This window comes from Brassica rapa, chromosome A01 (assembly GCF_000309985.2).
Source record: "Brassica rapa cultivar Chiifu-401-42 chromosome A01, CAAS_Brap_v3.01, whole genome shotgun sequence".
In the NCBI taxonomy this organism is placed as follows: domain Eukaryota; kingdom Viridiplantae; phylum Streptophyta; class Magnoliopsida; order Brassicales; family Brassicaceae; genus Brassica; species Brassica rapa.
The window spans coordinates 10,945,702-10,959,733 of record NC_024795.2 but is presented as its reverse complement, the minus strand read 5'-3'; the positions used below and the strand labels follow the sequence as shown (position 1 = coordinate 10,959,733).

The following is a 14,032-nucleotide window of genomic DNA, read 5'->3' as shown; positions in this document are numbered from 1 at the left end:
AAAATACTCACATATTAAAAATATTTTATATCTTTATAAAAAAGTTTTTGCTTGATTAATATTTAATTATAAATTATTTTATATCTTAATTTTTAACATATAATAAGAATATTATTTCAAGATAACAACACAATATATAAGAATTATATTTTAAATATAATATTAGTAATATAAAATTCATTTTAATTATATAATAAATTATATATATATATATAATTTCATTAAGGATATTATTGACTTTAATTGTTCGTACTGCAAATGGCCCTGCTGACTGTTTGGCAAAGGCCCATCTCCCTTCTCTTATTGTAACCTAAACATTTGGGTTCAGGCCCTTTAATTTAAGTAATCTGTTGAACAAAAAAAAAATTGTTCTAACTTTTAATTTGAAAGCTCAGAACTAAAAAAACACTTTGTAAATAATAGTATGGATCAATACTTGTGTGGGTCATAACAAAGTGGAGTTTTATCTTATATAATAAAGTAGAGTACAGTCTCTCCTCCTTGCGCCACATCAGCATGGAGAGATAGGCAAAATGTGACACGTCAGCATTTTTTTTCCTGCGTATAGTAATTATTGAATACCGTGATGGGCTTTTAATTTTACTCTTATTTTCTGGGCTTGCGTAAGTTATAGTTGTGGTTTTCTATTTACACTAATTTAAGAAACCCTAAAGGCAACGTAACATTGTCTGGTGAAACGCTTTCTCCCAAACCGTTCTTCATTATTTATTTAAGATCAAAGAGATGTTCTCTTCGTATCCCAGCTTCTCCATAAAATACTCTAGGTTATTTCGCTTCTTTCCCATTCCGCACACGTGGAAAAACTCCAGCTATCAGATCCATGGCTAACAAGATCTCAAAATCAACGACGACAGAACCCTCCGTCCTATCCTTCCACGACATTCCTCCCGGGTTGGGAGGCCAAGATCATCTCCAAGCTTATCTCTTTATGAATCAAAACCCCTGAGTAATTGCATCTACACATGGCATCATAAGTGTTTACTGTTTTTGTTTTAGTCTTTTGGAAAGATTACAATTTAATATGTTTCCATGTTTTCCACGACAGACAAAGGAGTTCCAATATTCTGGCTGATGGCCTTGAAGAACAATGATTTTACTTCTGATGAGGTAATCTATATGCAGTTTTGGTATTCATTTGTATGCAACTCCCAATCATAACCATGGAATAACTCTAGCTTGATGTCCTTCATGGCAGGTCAAAGATATTAATGGTCCTACACTGAATAGCCTAGATGATTGAAACATGAGTTTTTATTTAACTCAAATCTCTTTTTTAAGAGCACTGTCTTGACAAAGTCTTATCATATGATTGATGAAGATGATCCACTTCTTGAGAAGGCTATTAGGTAACTGCTTATACTGTTCTACAAATGTTGCATGTAGTTTATATGATTAAATATAATAGTATTAAATCATATTCATCTAATGTTGACCGTGAGCTCGAGCTATGCTCTTGATCCGATTCAGAGAGATGGGAGACATCTTAGGTAACCACTATGGCTGGAGCCTTGGCCACAGCTAAGGAACCAAGAGCTTGAATTCATGTGTCATTTATATTAATTCTCTTCAGGACTTTTTGAGGTAAAGAAATCATCTTGTCTGCTCCGTGTTGAGTTTTTATTTCATTTTTGATTGTTGATATGTCTGTAATTTAACGGCTTCGTTTAAGTGTTTAAAGCCTTGGTTTCCCATTAGGCATTATTCTTATGAATATTCTTCAAATGTCGGCTTTCGAAATGCAATGTAGTTGCGATTTCTTAGGCGGCTTTGCTCATGTCACAAGTATTTTTTGTATCAGGATCCTTTCTTTTTTTGCAGAGTGATTGTTTTTTTTTTAAATCATGTATTGCAGCGGAGTTAGTTGTAGCTGCAGTAGAGGAAGTGGTTGTCAAAGACAAGAGTGATGGTAAGAAAAAGAATAAAGCAAAAAGACTGAGTAAGAAGATGAAAATCAATGAGAAAGCGGGTGGTTCGGTAAGGAGGGCAGTGACAAAATTTCGAAGAAGAAATCTTCACAGTTGAACATGAGCACGAGCTCACATCCATCCCGTAAGATATGTGGAAAAGCATCTTTAGAGTCAGCTTCCCGTAAGGTTATTACAACATCTCCAACTATAAATATCAGTAATCACCTTCGAATCCCTCCACCACTAACCCAAAGCATAAAAAACAGAGAACATGAGCACGAGCTCACATCCATCCCTACTAGAATGCCTGCCCCAGCCAATCTAATTTTTGACGAGGGTGGTCAAAGCCATCACGCGAAGACCTAAGCCGATGAGTCTCACGTATCCAACATTGACAGTTAGCGCATGAACATACTTTTCAGTTTATATTAGTTTTTTATTCCTCAGACATAAAGTGAAAATAATAAAATGTGTTAACAATTATGTTTTTTGAAATATTAATATTTGAGTATTTTATAATTTCTAACAAAATTAGTAGAGATGAGTAAACAACTAAACACTATTGTTATTTTTAATTAAGATCAAACTTGACATTTTCTATACTTACTAAAATTAATAATATAATTTCACAATAACAATTTTTTTACTAATTTTTGCAACTCTTGATAAAATAATTTTTTTACTAAGCCTTAGTGAATCTTTATTGAACAAAACGCTTCTGTTGTTCACAATGTACTACTTCAATGCGATCGTCGCGTCCAAAAGCCTCTTCTTACGTTTTGACAACCGCTTTATTGCTAGATCTCAACCTCTCGCCATTGGTCAAGAAACCAGCCCTAGCAAAGAGATACAGATCGTTGATGGACAGCTGCCTCAAAGCCAATAACGTTGATGCTAACTTCGTGACAGGTATGCTTCAGTACTTCCACTATCGAAATCAATTATTGGGTATGCATCACCTCCGCATAGCATCAAAGGCTGGTCACCTCCAAGGAAGGTACATTTATGGAGCTCTCCTCATGGCCATCGGTCGAACTGAGAAAGGAGTAAGAGCCATCAACAAATTGACCGATGAGAAGGGTATTAAAGCAGTGGAAAACTGCATCGAAGATTTCCAGATCTCTCTGTACCGCATCGACTGCAACGTGAAGGATATCTACGTAACTTCCTTTATCAAGATGCAGCCACTTCATCAGTGCCATCCTCCGGAGATCAGCACAGCATGCTCAGAATGTTACCACTTCTTTTTGATGACCGTGGTCTTTGAGATGATGATAGGCCTCAACTAATCTCCGGGATATCTAAAACGACCTTTACGTTATCCGTTCATGTCGTTTAGCCGTTTGCGTTTTACATTTCTATTTCAGTTCTCAGTTTGTATTTCTGTTTCAAATGCTAGATTCATCTGCATCTAGACTTTGCAACTCTTGCTTTGTTTCCAGTTCTAAATTGCAATTTTTTATAAAATCTAAAACCTTTAAAAAAATATCAATCCCTTCTTTACAGTTTTCCATTTGAATGCCTGTTAGTCTTATTGTTTTGTCTACCATTTCTTACAATTTAACTACAAATGATCATGCGATCAATAACTTAAGGTTTTCTGACTATAGACTTCATGGGTTTCAATAGTCTCGAGCCCAAATAGCAACAACTCTGGAATCATACCAAAAATAAAATCTCCGGTCTTACGCAAACCGTTCATTAACCAAAACATTGAAAACCATGTGTTACGTCTCACACATGCAAACAAGAGGAATACCTGAAAAAGAAACATGCACCGCAAAATTCTAAATCCCATTAATCCCGTTATTATCTCATTATTCTATTACCATATTAACTTGAAAATATCAAAAACCACATCCACATCCACATTTGGGAATATCAAATCAGTTAAGATTACTATACTACTAAATTAAATAACAACATTAGCAATCCCTGATTATAATCAATCCGACGACAATTACGTGAACACAATCGCAAAACAACAAAATAAAAAACCACGAGGTAAATTAAACAAATATTATAAATTAGCTTCAAAACATATTCACTTACATCACTATCAAACACTCAAATTTTTTTAAAACAAAAAATGAATAACTCTCCAGATCTCCGTGATCCTTCATCTCAACAAGGTTCTAACGACGTCTCCATTCCTATGGAATCCGAGCCGGAGATCAAACAAAGCGTCAATACATCAGATGGAGACAGTTCGGACGCAGAACCTGCATCCTATTTCCGCAACCTAAGCCTAAAGTATTTTGCATCTGAACCACTCCGGATGGTGGATCTACACACGTACTTAATGGAGTCGTGCTTAGAGCACAACAACCCGGAGGACACTATATTGAGGGGATCAATCAGTTTTTCTTCCGTAAACGACGAGTCAAAGGCCTCAGACACCTACGCCGCTCGGCCAAAGGAAAATATGACAATGGCATGAACCTTTGTGGTATATTGATGCTGTGCACAGGGAAAATCAAAGAGGGGAAAAGGGTGCTTGATACACTTGACTGGGAACACACACTTTCGACTTCGGATCGTTGCTGGAGCAAAATAAAAAAAACGCTTAGTGTTTATCGTATTGATCCAGAGGACACGTACCTAGATAATATGGCCAGACTCAAACCCCCTCGAAGCTGCGACCTCCAAAACAATAATCATCTGTGCAAGGATTGCTACTACTTTTTAAGAGTTGAGAAATTTGTACAATACGTAGATCATAGATAGATTGTTTTTTTCATACATTTTTTCTTTCAATTTGGTTTCTTCTAAATTTATTTACGCAAACATGGTTTCTAAAAAATAAATACACTCTATTGTATTCATCCCTACATTGAAGTTTCTTATAAAACCAAAAACAAATAAAATGCGACAGCAACTTCGATATTAAGCATACAAACCATGTCATCATTTGTGGCACACAACATATCCAACACTTTTACACAACAAGATATACGAACCCGGCGCGCAGCGCTGGAACGCCCCTAGTAGTATATAAACAATAACTTGAAGAAAACTTGAAGAAAAGGGACAAAACCCAATCCGTGGACAAGGCATCTCCAAATCCAATGCATCGTCCATCAATCCTAAAATGACGATCATGTCCCTTCACGCTAATTTTTAAGGTAATCATGTCATTCCAGGTAAAGTATCATGAATAGTTGGTTAAATTAATGGAAAACAAGGGAATCTTCACCAAGCACACAAACAGCCCACTAAAGAACATGACTTGAGAACATGCGTTGATCAACAACAAAGCCAAAACATACATGCTTTTGACATTAAAACCATCTCAATATCTCCTTCCTCGCAAGTTGCAATTATCAGAGTTTTGGTTCCAGCAACTCTCATATTCTCCCTCTCCCTTTCTCTCCCCCCATCAACAAGTAATGGATATTCAAGCAAGGCTGATGGATTACAAATTCCATTTCATGGTCGCAATCATTGTGAGCGTAGTTATGTCGTCCCTCGTGTACGCAGCACCCAGAGTTCTGGACATATTAGCTTATTTCTGGCCACTGTTTGCGTCAACGGCCGCCTTCTTGGCCATAGCAATCACCTTCGGTGGCTTTCAACAGCTTTCAGATGAAGCAACCGGAGAGGGAATCATGGACTACGTCGCTGGAAGGCCTGATGATTCTCACAAGTACAATTAAAAAGAAAGATTTGTAACCATATTGTCTCCATATTTCAAAGACCCTTTAACATGTACAACTTTTGGTGCTTTTATATCAAATAAAATGTATCTACCTAGTTGATTGATTGTAATAACAAAACCAAATATCGATGACCACCATGAGATGTAAAACAGAGTATTAATGAAATAGAGTCAATATCCGTATTCGTAAACGAATTCGTTGACACCAACCATGGATGAGACAACTTGGGAGAGGATATAGAAGCTTCCACCTAAGATGATCAAGATGAGAACGGCGGAGAATTGGTTCTTGAGGAGTTCGAAGATGGGCTCAAAGACCGCGGAGAGTGCTCCCGTGCTGACGGTGAGAGCGTAAAGACCGTACCTTCTCACGTTGTCCCAAAACTCTTCCATCAAAGGACCTTCCGGACCTAATGCCATCGCCCTCTCTGCATCCGCTCCCAATACCAACGCCATCACCAAGCTTACAGAGACACCACTCACAAGCGCATATGCTTCTTCTCCAGACCCAAAGGTTGTGCCTTTTCAAGGCTTCTGATACTTTTCGACGTTAATCTTCTTCTTCTTGCTGATACGCACCGAACGAGATATGATGTTCTGTTCCTTATGCTTAAGCTCGGAAGCACCTCAGTGGCTGCTAATAAACTGCTACTGCTCAAATGAACTTGAGGATGCAGACAAGATATTTTCATTTTGGGGAGAGACATCATCATAATCATATCTCGCTTCTTCCTTGTAAAGAGTCTGGTTCTTTCTTATATACTAAAGATTGTTTGGCCCCTCATCAACCTTATCTCTTTACTCACAAGTTGGACTACTTTGTCCTCTATTTTATAAGACATAAACTTGACAAGGTGGCATAGAACTTTCCGACCTGAGAAAATTTAGGGAAGTCGGGAAGTAAGAGAAATTTCCATTTTTTAGATTTTTCGGATTACGCGCAGCTATGCTTAATTAGCATATGATTAATCTAACTGCCTCTCTATACGCTATATGCTAACATTTATACTTACTACTCCACTTATCCTAAACTTTATACTAATTATACTAAATTGTATTCATAGTATAACACTACAAGAAAACATCGTAATTCTGACGGACATTCTGACGGAAAATGAGATCCTCGGAATATTCCGACGAATTTCCTCGGAATATTCCGACGAATTTCCTCGGAATATACCGATGAAATACCGAAGAAATCATATTTCCTCGGAATTTCCTCGGCATAGTCCGAGACTTTTCCGACGATTCAGGGCTTTGCTTTTAGGGTTTCTGTTTCTTCGGAAAAGCCTCGGAATATTCCGAGGAACACTTGTTTTTCCTTGGAATTTCCTCGGAATATTCTGAGACTTTTCCGAGGAAGTAGGGTTTTTAAACCGAAAACAACGTTTTGCGGTTTGAATAACACTTATATAACCCCTATTAAATGTCTTAGACTGATTATGAAGTCAAAAATTTGTTTAAGTGAAACACTTATATAACACTTTTCCGATTGTATGAACGAAATCCCCACAACATAAGAGAAACACTTATACACTTTAATGAACGGTAAAGGGAATACTTACAATTCGTTTTGAAATTTTGTTATTTTATGGTTTATGATCATCTATACAAAGATTCCTCAATGGTATGCATTGCATTTGTATAAGAAATGATATAGAGCAAAAAAATTTGATGTTTTGAAACCCCAAACATGTGTTCCTCGGAATTTCCTCGGAACAATATAAAATAATAGAAATACATGCACAAGATATTCTTTTTCCTCGAATTAATGAAAATATTCCGAGGAAATTCCGATGGATATTTAAGTGGCCGTCGGAATTTCCTCGGAATATTTTCATTTAACCGGGCAAACAAGCCGCCAAATATTTCGCGAAAATTGAAATTGAAAATAATGAGGGAATTCCGACGGAAAATATCCGTCGGACCCTAGGTTTTATAAACTCGAAACGCATCTTCTTCTCCATTTCTCTCTTCTTCCTCTCCGGCGATCTCTCTCTCTCTCCTTCCGGCGTTCTCCACCTTCTCTCGCGACGATCTCTCCGGCGAATCCTCTCCATTCCCTTACAAATCATGTAAGGACCCTATCCCACTCTCTTAGGTCCTATTTGTTAGGTTTTTAAGTAGATTTGATGATTTTAGAAGTTTTTTGATAGATTTTTGTTAGGGTGATTGGGTAGGATTGTGATTTGTTGTGTAATAGGTTTAGAATTGTGATTTGGTTGTGTTGAATTGATTTAGAACTTTTTTTATAAATTGTTTATTATTTTTGTATTTACAAAACGTTTTTTCTATATAAATTCAATTTTACAAAACGTTTTTTGTATATAAATTCGATTTTTGGATTTATAAAAGATGATTTCCTATTTATAAAAATATTTATATTTATTAAAACTAATTTTGTACTTATAAAACATTTTTTTGATTTATAAACACTATTTTTTTATTTTTGTATTTATAAAAACTATTTTTAAATATACAAAACGTTTTTTTGTATATAAATTCGATTTTTGGATTTATAAAAGATGATTTCATATTTTAAAACTAATTTTGTATTTATAAAACATTTTTTTTGATTTATAAACACTATTTTATTATTTTTTGTATTTTAAAAACTATTTTGTATTTATAAAAAGATGATTTCATATCTATAAAAATATTTATATTTATAAAACTAATTTTGTATTTATAAAACATTTTTTGATTTATAAACACTATTTTATTATTTTTTGTATTTTAAATATGTTTTCTATTTCAATTTTAATTTTATATTTTCGAATTTCAATTTTAAAAAATAAATTTATAATTTTTTTTTTAATTTTAGAAATATTCCGAAGAAGTCTATCCCTCAGGATATTCCGACGATATCTTCATCGGAATATTCCGAGGACTTTCCGACGAACTTGTGGTCCTCAGAATTTCCTCGGAAATTCATTTCCTCGGAATTCCGTCGGAAATTTCCAAGGGATTTCTGAGGAAAAATGAATTTTCGAGGAGTTATTTCCGAGGACTTTTTTCGTCGGTATATCGTCGGAATAGCGTTATTCCGACGACATACCGACGATTTTTTCCCTCAGTATGCCGCTGTTTTCTTGTAGTGTAATAGTTATATATACTTATATTTCTACTCTCCACTAATCATAATTCATAAATGTGAATCATTCTAACATGCATCATCATCTTAGAAATAACACTATGAAATGTACTAATTGGTGATGGGCTGATGGCTAGGTATCATGGAGAATCTCTTTAATATAGAATTCTTTAGCTGAGAGCAAGAAATAATTTGAGTCAAACTATCGAAAAGAAAGAAGAGAATGTTGTATAATATAAGGTGAGAGGTGGATGTATATATATATTTATATGTGTGAAAGTGATGTGAGAGAGATGAGTGGGAAAAAGAGGTTTTGTGTATGATGAGAAGAGGAACAAAAACGTGAGAGAGATGTGATAGAAACTTGGAGAGAGATAATTATTTATTATTGTCTTATCATTCTTACAAATGCAAAGAAGGAGGACCACTATTTATAGTGGAAAAGGTCGGCAACATTAGAAAGAAAAAGACAAAACTTTCAGATGATGATGATGCAAAGGGAATTAAATAAATGACAAGCGTAAATGACTAGGATAGTCATTCTTGAGACATCTGTCCTACAGATGATTAATCATCCTTTGCAACACTCCCCCTTGATTATTCATCTTGTATTACGTAGTGCCTCGTTAAAAACCTAGTCATGGAAAAACCCATTGGGACAAAAACCATGACAAGGAAAAAAGAGTACACTGTCTGTAATCTCCCCCTGAGAATAGTGGACCTAGCTTTCTTTGAGTTGAGCAACACAAGCCGAATTGTCTTCAAATATTTTCGTCGGCTTTTTCTCGTTGACAATTTGTTTGATTATTGTATGTGGTAACTCATTGACCGAAGCCACACACATTCTCGACATGCTTTGTGAAGCGCAATAGTCTCTGCATGATTCGAAGATGTTGCAACCAGAGTTTGTTTCTGGTACCGCCAAGAGATCGCGGTTCCACCAATTGTAAAACCATATCCGGTTTACCTTCGATTTTATAAATGGCATGTATCTGCAAAACCATACCAAACTCGGGGTTTCTAGGTAAACCAATCCTGAATCAATACGTACCTTCGAGAGAACTGACATGTTCTCGACGCCATTCTAATTTTCATAAATATGAAATGAGCTGTATCTTGCAAAGACATTAGTGTCTAAAACTATATTTTATCAAATACAACTTGCAAGACATATAAGCTCACAAATGCTTTATTACCATTAGCATCTCCAAAGTACTTATTTATATAAGATCTTACCTGGATCTTTTAAAATAACATCTCTTTTAACATCGAGAGATCTATTTACTATTGGAGTACTCAAAGGAGTCGCTTTATTCATACAAAAGCGTTTCAATAACCTTTTCGTATGATTTGATTGATGCACAATTATTCTTTCTCGGAGATGCTCTATCTGGAGCCCAAGACAAAATTTTGTCTTGCCGAGATCTTTCATTTCGAACTCTTCTTTCATATGAGTTCGAGCATCATCAACCTCCTTTTGAGTTCCAATTATGTTCAGGTCATCTACATATACAGCAATGATCACAAAGCCAGATGACGATTTCTTTATAGAAACGCATGGACATATCGCATTATTAACATATCCCTTTTTCAAGATATATTCACTTAAGCGATTGTACCACATGCGTCCTGATTGCTTTAATCCTTATAGTGATCGCTGTAACTTGACCGAACAAATCTCCCTGGATTTTTCTTTCAATGCCCCTTGCATTTTCAATCCCTTAGGGAGTTTCATATATATATTGTTATCCAACGATTCATACAAATATGTAGTCAAAACGTCTATATGATGCATTTCAAGATTTTTAGATGCCATTAAGCTCATCAAAAATCTAAACGTAATTGCATCCATTACCGGGGAATATGTTTCCTCAAAATCAATTCTCAGTCTCTGAGAAAATCTTTGGGCAACTAATCAGGTTTTATATCGTGTTACTTTTCTCACGAATACCCACTTATACCCAACAAGATTTATATTCTCAGGCGTTATGACTATAGGTCCAAAGACATTCCTTTTATTTAGGGAGAATCATTCAATTTGAATGGCTCCTCCCAATCATGTCTTTTTAACATTCCAAAATGGACCTTGGATCGGGATCATCACTTTTATGATCGATCTCTTTGGACACAGAAAAGGAGAACATTCCTTCAACATCTTTTATCTTATAACTTTTTATCAAGGGTGTAGTTGATGGAAATCTCATACTTTTATGTTCCCTTTTCGTCATCTGGATCATCTTTATTTGGTTCATCTTGAACCTTTTCATTTATGCCTTCTTTCAGATATTTTTCAGTATCATGTTCTTCTGGAACCTTTCCACTTATGCCTTCTTTCAGACATCTTATAATATCAGGTTCTTCTGAAGTCTTACCATTTATGTCTTCTTTCAGACATCTTTTAGCATCAGGTTCTCTTTGAACCTTTCCACTTATGTTTTCTTTCAGACATTTTTTACTATCAAGTTCTTCAGGAACTTTGCAACTTTTCTCAACCAATTTCTTTCGGGGTTTTTTTTTATCTCTAGAACCCGCTAGTCTCCCCCTCTTTAACTGAACCCTAGGTTCATTTTATTTTCATCAGTTTGTTCTTTAGGAACATCAACTCTTGATGGAATATTTTTAGCGGGTATATCATATCGTATCTGTGAACACATTTCGTAACTGGTTTGTCAAATTATGCAAGTGCACAATTTTTTTGAACTTCCAGCTCTCTTTGATTTGTAGGGGGACCAAAGTGCAACAACGAATGTGTACACCATGTAATTTATTTAGGAATTTCTCAAATTTCTCCCCCAAACGCTGGAATTCATTCTCATTAAAATGACAATTGGCAAATCGTGCCGTAAACATATCACCAGTTCTGGTTCAAGATACCTTATATACGGCTTGTTCTAACTCTTTCAGAGTTTTATATATTCCCGAGAGCATCTTTAACTCTCCAGGGATTACTAAATATCAAGATGCAACTCAAGTCATTTTTGTCCTGCCAGACATTTTAATATATTGCATCTATTTTAAATTTTCTCCAGTGACCTCGGAACAAGCCGTTTTTTCATACCTAAAGGTCATCTTTCATTTCATTCTCTGGAGAACTATACCATGGACTTTTGGTCCAAAAATCTCTCGTTTTTCTAACGAGCTTTATATCGAATTGATGGCCAATCAATTCACTCTACCCTCATACATAGAGGTAGATTCATAATCCTTATTTATATAACGCTTTTTATTTTATTTATTGTCGACAATTTATTTTCTCTTTGGTTCCATCTTTTTATCCGTACTGATATGGTTAATCGAGATCTCTTTATCATCATCAATGATTTACCCAGGTACCTGACTATTATATTAACCATATCAACGGTCTCATCATGAGATTCATCCTCTATTTATATTTTTGCTCCTTTTCGAGGACTCTTTGGAACCAAAGTGGTCTATCACGTCTCTAGCGTGCCATCGACTCATATATCGTCCGTCTAGGACACTATTTTTTTTTTAAATTGGAGCATTTTCAGCTGGAATATGAGATTTCATTATTTCATCAAAATGTCTGGCAGGCATTTTGGAAATGGATTATCCTACTTTTCATTGTAATCCATTTCACATATCTCATTCCATCAGGTTATCATATGCTTCTAGCAAACTTGCGAGCATATTTCTAAGTATCCATATACTTTATCCCTCTGGATTGTATATGTCTTTATTACATGCACAACTGCATGTTTACACCCGATCATGGGGATCATCTTACTTGAATTTACTTTATCAAGTTCTTTTTCAAGTGCGAACATAATTTCTCAATGTTCCACTCACTAGGATTCTTTAATTCTCCCCCTCGAGATGATGACACTCCATGTCTAAAATCTCGTACTGAATCCCACTCTAGAACCAATAACATATTCAGTTTTCCCATTTGGGATGAATTATGTTTCAAATCCTTTATAGTGAGATCTTAATTTGGGATCTGTTTAAAGAAATCACATATTGTGAACTTGTTTGATGATTCATCACCATGATGGTTTCCTTTATTTTCTTGACATACTATATGTGAAAAACTTCTTGTTTTTCAACATTTCACAATAATGTCGATAACATTATTGGAGATGGCTATATATCAGTAAACTCCAGGTTTACCACTCATTTATAATTTTACTATCCTTTTTCTTATGCATGTCTTTTCATCATAAGCTCCTCTAGAGCCAATAATATGTTTATATTACTAAATGTTATACTTATTTATTATGAGAGAGGAGAGATATTTGTTACCTTTAGCAGTTATGTGCGAGATCTAATATCTGCCAAGTATTTTTATCTTCCTCCTGAATCTCAAACTATTCTTTAGGAAAATAATCCTCATTTCACATCGATATTTTATTTCATTTTCTGGACCAACCAGAAAATCTGAATCATCAAGATGAGTATTCAAGCTATGAAAGATAGTTCGGGCTCATAAGAGACGAAGTTTAATATACTTCCTTTCTCTTTTTCTTTTTGATTCTCAATATAGATCGGCTAAATATTTGGCGTACGACAACTACGTACCCAATTTTCTTTCTAGCCGTATCTATAGCAAACCTTCTATGTTTGCCTTTTATCACCCGACCACTTTTATTTTCGTGGAAGTTCTAATTATTTCGCATGGACAGAATATTCTTCCTCGTCCACTTCCACGACCACGATAGGGGGTTTCAACCGCATCTACACCCTCGTCCTTTTCTAGTAGGACCGACTTGATGGTTTAGTATCATGATTTCATATTTTTTTCAGTTTTCAAGGAGGATTTACATCAACTCCAACTATTTATTGAATCCTTTCTTTTTTTGAAGGATTTAATTATTCAAAGATCTTCTAGATCTTTTCTCATGATACACCTCATCTTATAAACATCATTAAAGTGGTGTAAATTATCATGGCTTTATCTTTTTCTCATCCAATATAGATTATATCGATCATTTTTCAAAGCTCATTTTTTCTTAGGTGCATATTTGTGATGTTAGGAGTTTTCAAGGCTCCTAAGACAAATGTTGTAGTATAAAAGATTGTCGAACCAGTTCTGAGGGATATCAAAGCACTGAGAATGCAAGTACTCACTTAATCTAAGTGCAAGCAATGATTTAGATGGGTTTTAAACTATGACTAAAACTAAAAAGCAATAACAGAATGATACTTTCTTGACTAAGGGAAAAGAGAACTCATGGGCATAGGGATTAGACCTTGGGTGATCAAGTATCGAACTAAGGATGGCAAATGATCAATCAAACTATCAACCTTAAGCCTAGACACAATTCTAAGCAAGCTCTATGTCTAGATGAATGCTCATTTGCTAACACATCTCAAACATCAAATGTCTTTGGT

General features: G+C 35.1%; 1 protein-coding gene and 2 long non-coding RNA genes across 3 annotated transcripts; 2 read left to right on the top strand and 1 right to left on the bottom strand.

Annotated features, from left to right (window-relative positions):
• Nucleotides 1-1,785: 1,785 nt before the first annotated feature.
• LOC117128430 lies at nt 1,786-9,888 on the top strand. Its single transcript, XR_004451719.1, has 3 exons — nt 1,786-1,796; nt 2,304-2,309; nt 9,397-9,888. It is a non-coding gene; the product is annotated as an uncharacterized LOC117128430 (long non-coding RNA).
• LOC103869692 lies at nt 5,073-7,070 on the bottom strand. The gene is given in 2 exon segments (XM_018654727.2): nt 5,073-6,083; nt 6,086-7,070. Coding segments are annotated over 2 exon segments (546 nt in total). The 5' UTR covers nt 6,306-7,070; the 3' UTR covers nt 5,073-5,757.
• Nucleotides 9,889-10,836: 948 nt separating the features above from the next.
• Nucleotides 10,837-12,578, top strand: LOC117128431. The gene is made up of 2 exons (XR_004451720.1): nt 10,837-11,034; nt 11,089-12,578. It is a non-coding gene; the product is annotated as an uncharacterized LOC117128431 (long non-coding RNA).
• Nucleotides 12,579-14,032: the final 1,454 nt, after the last annotated feature.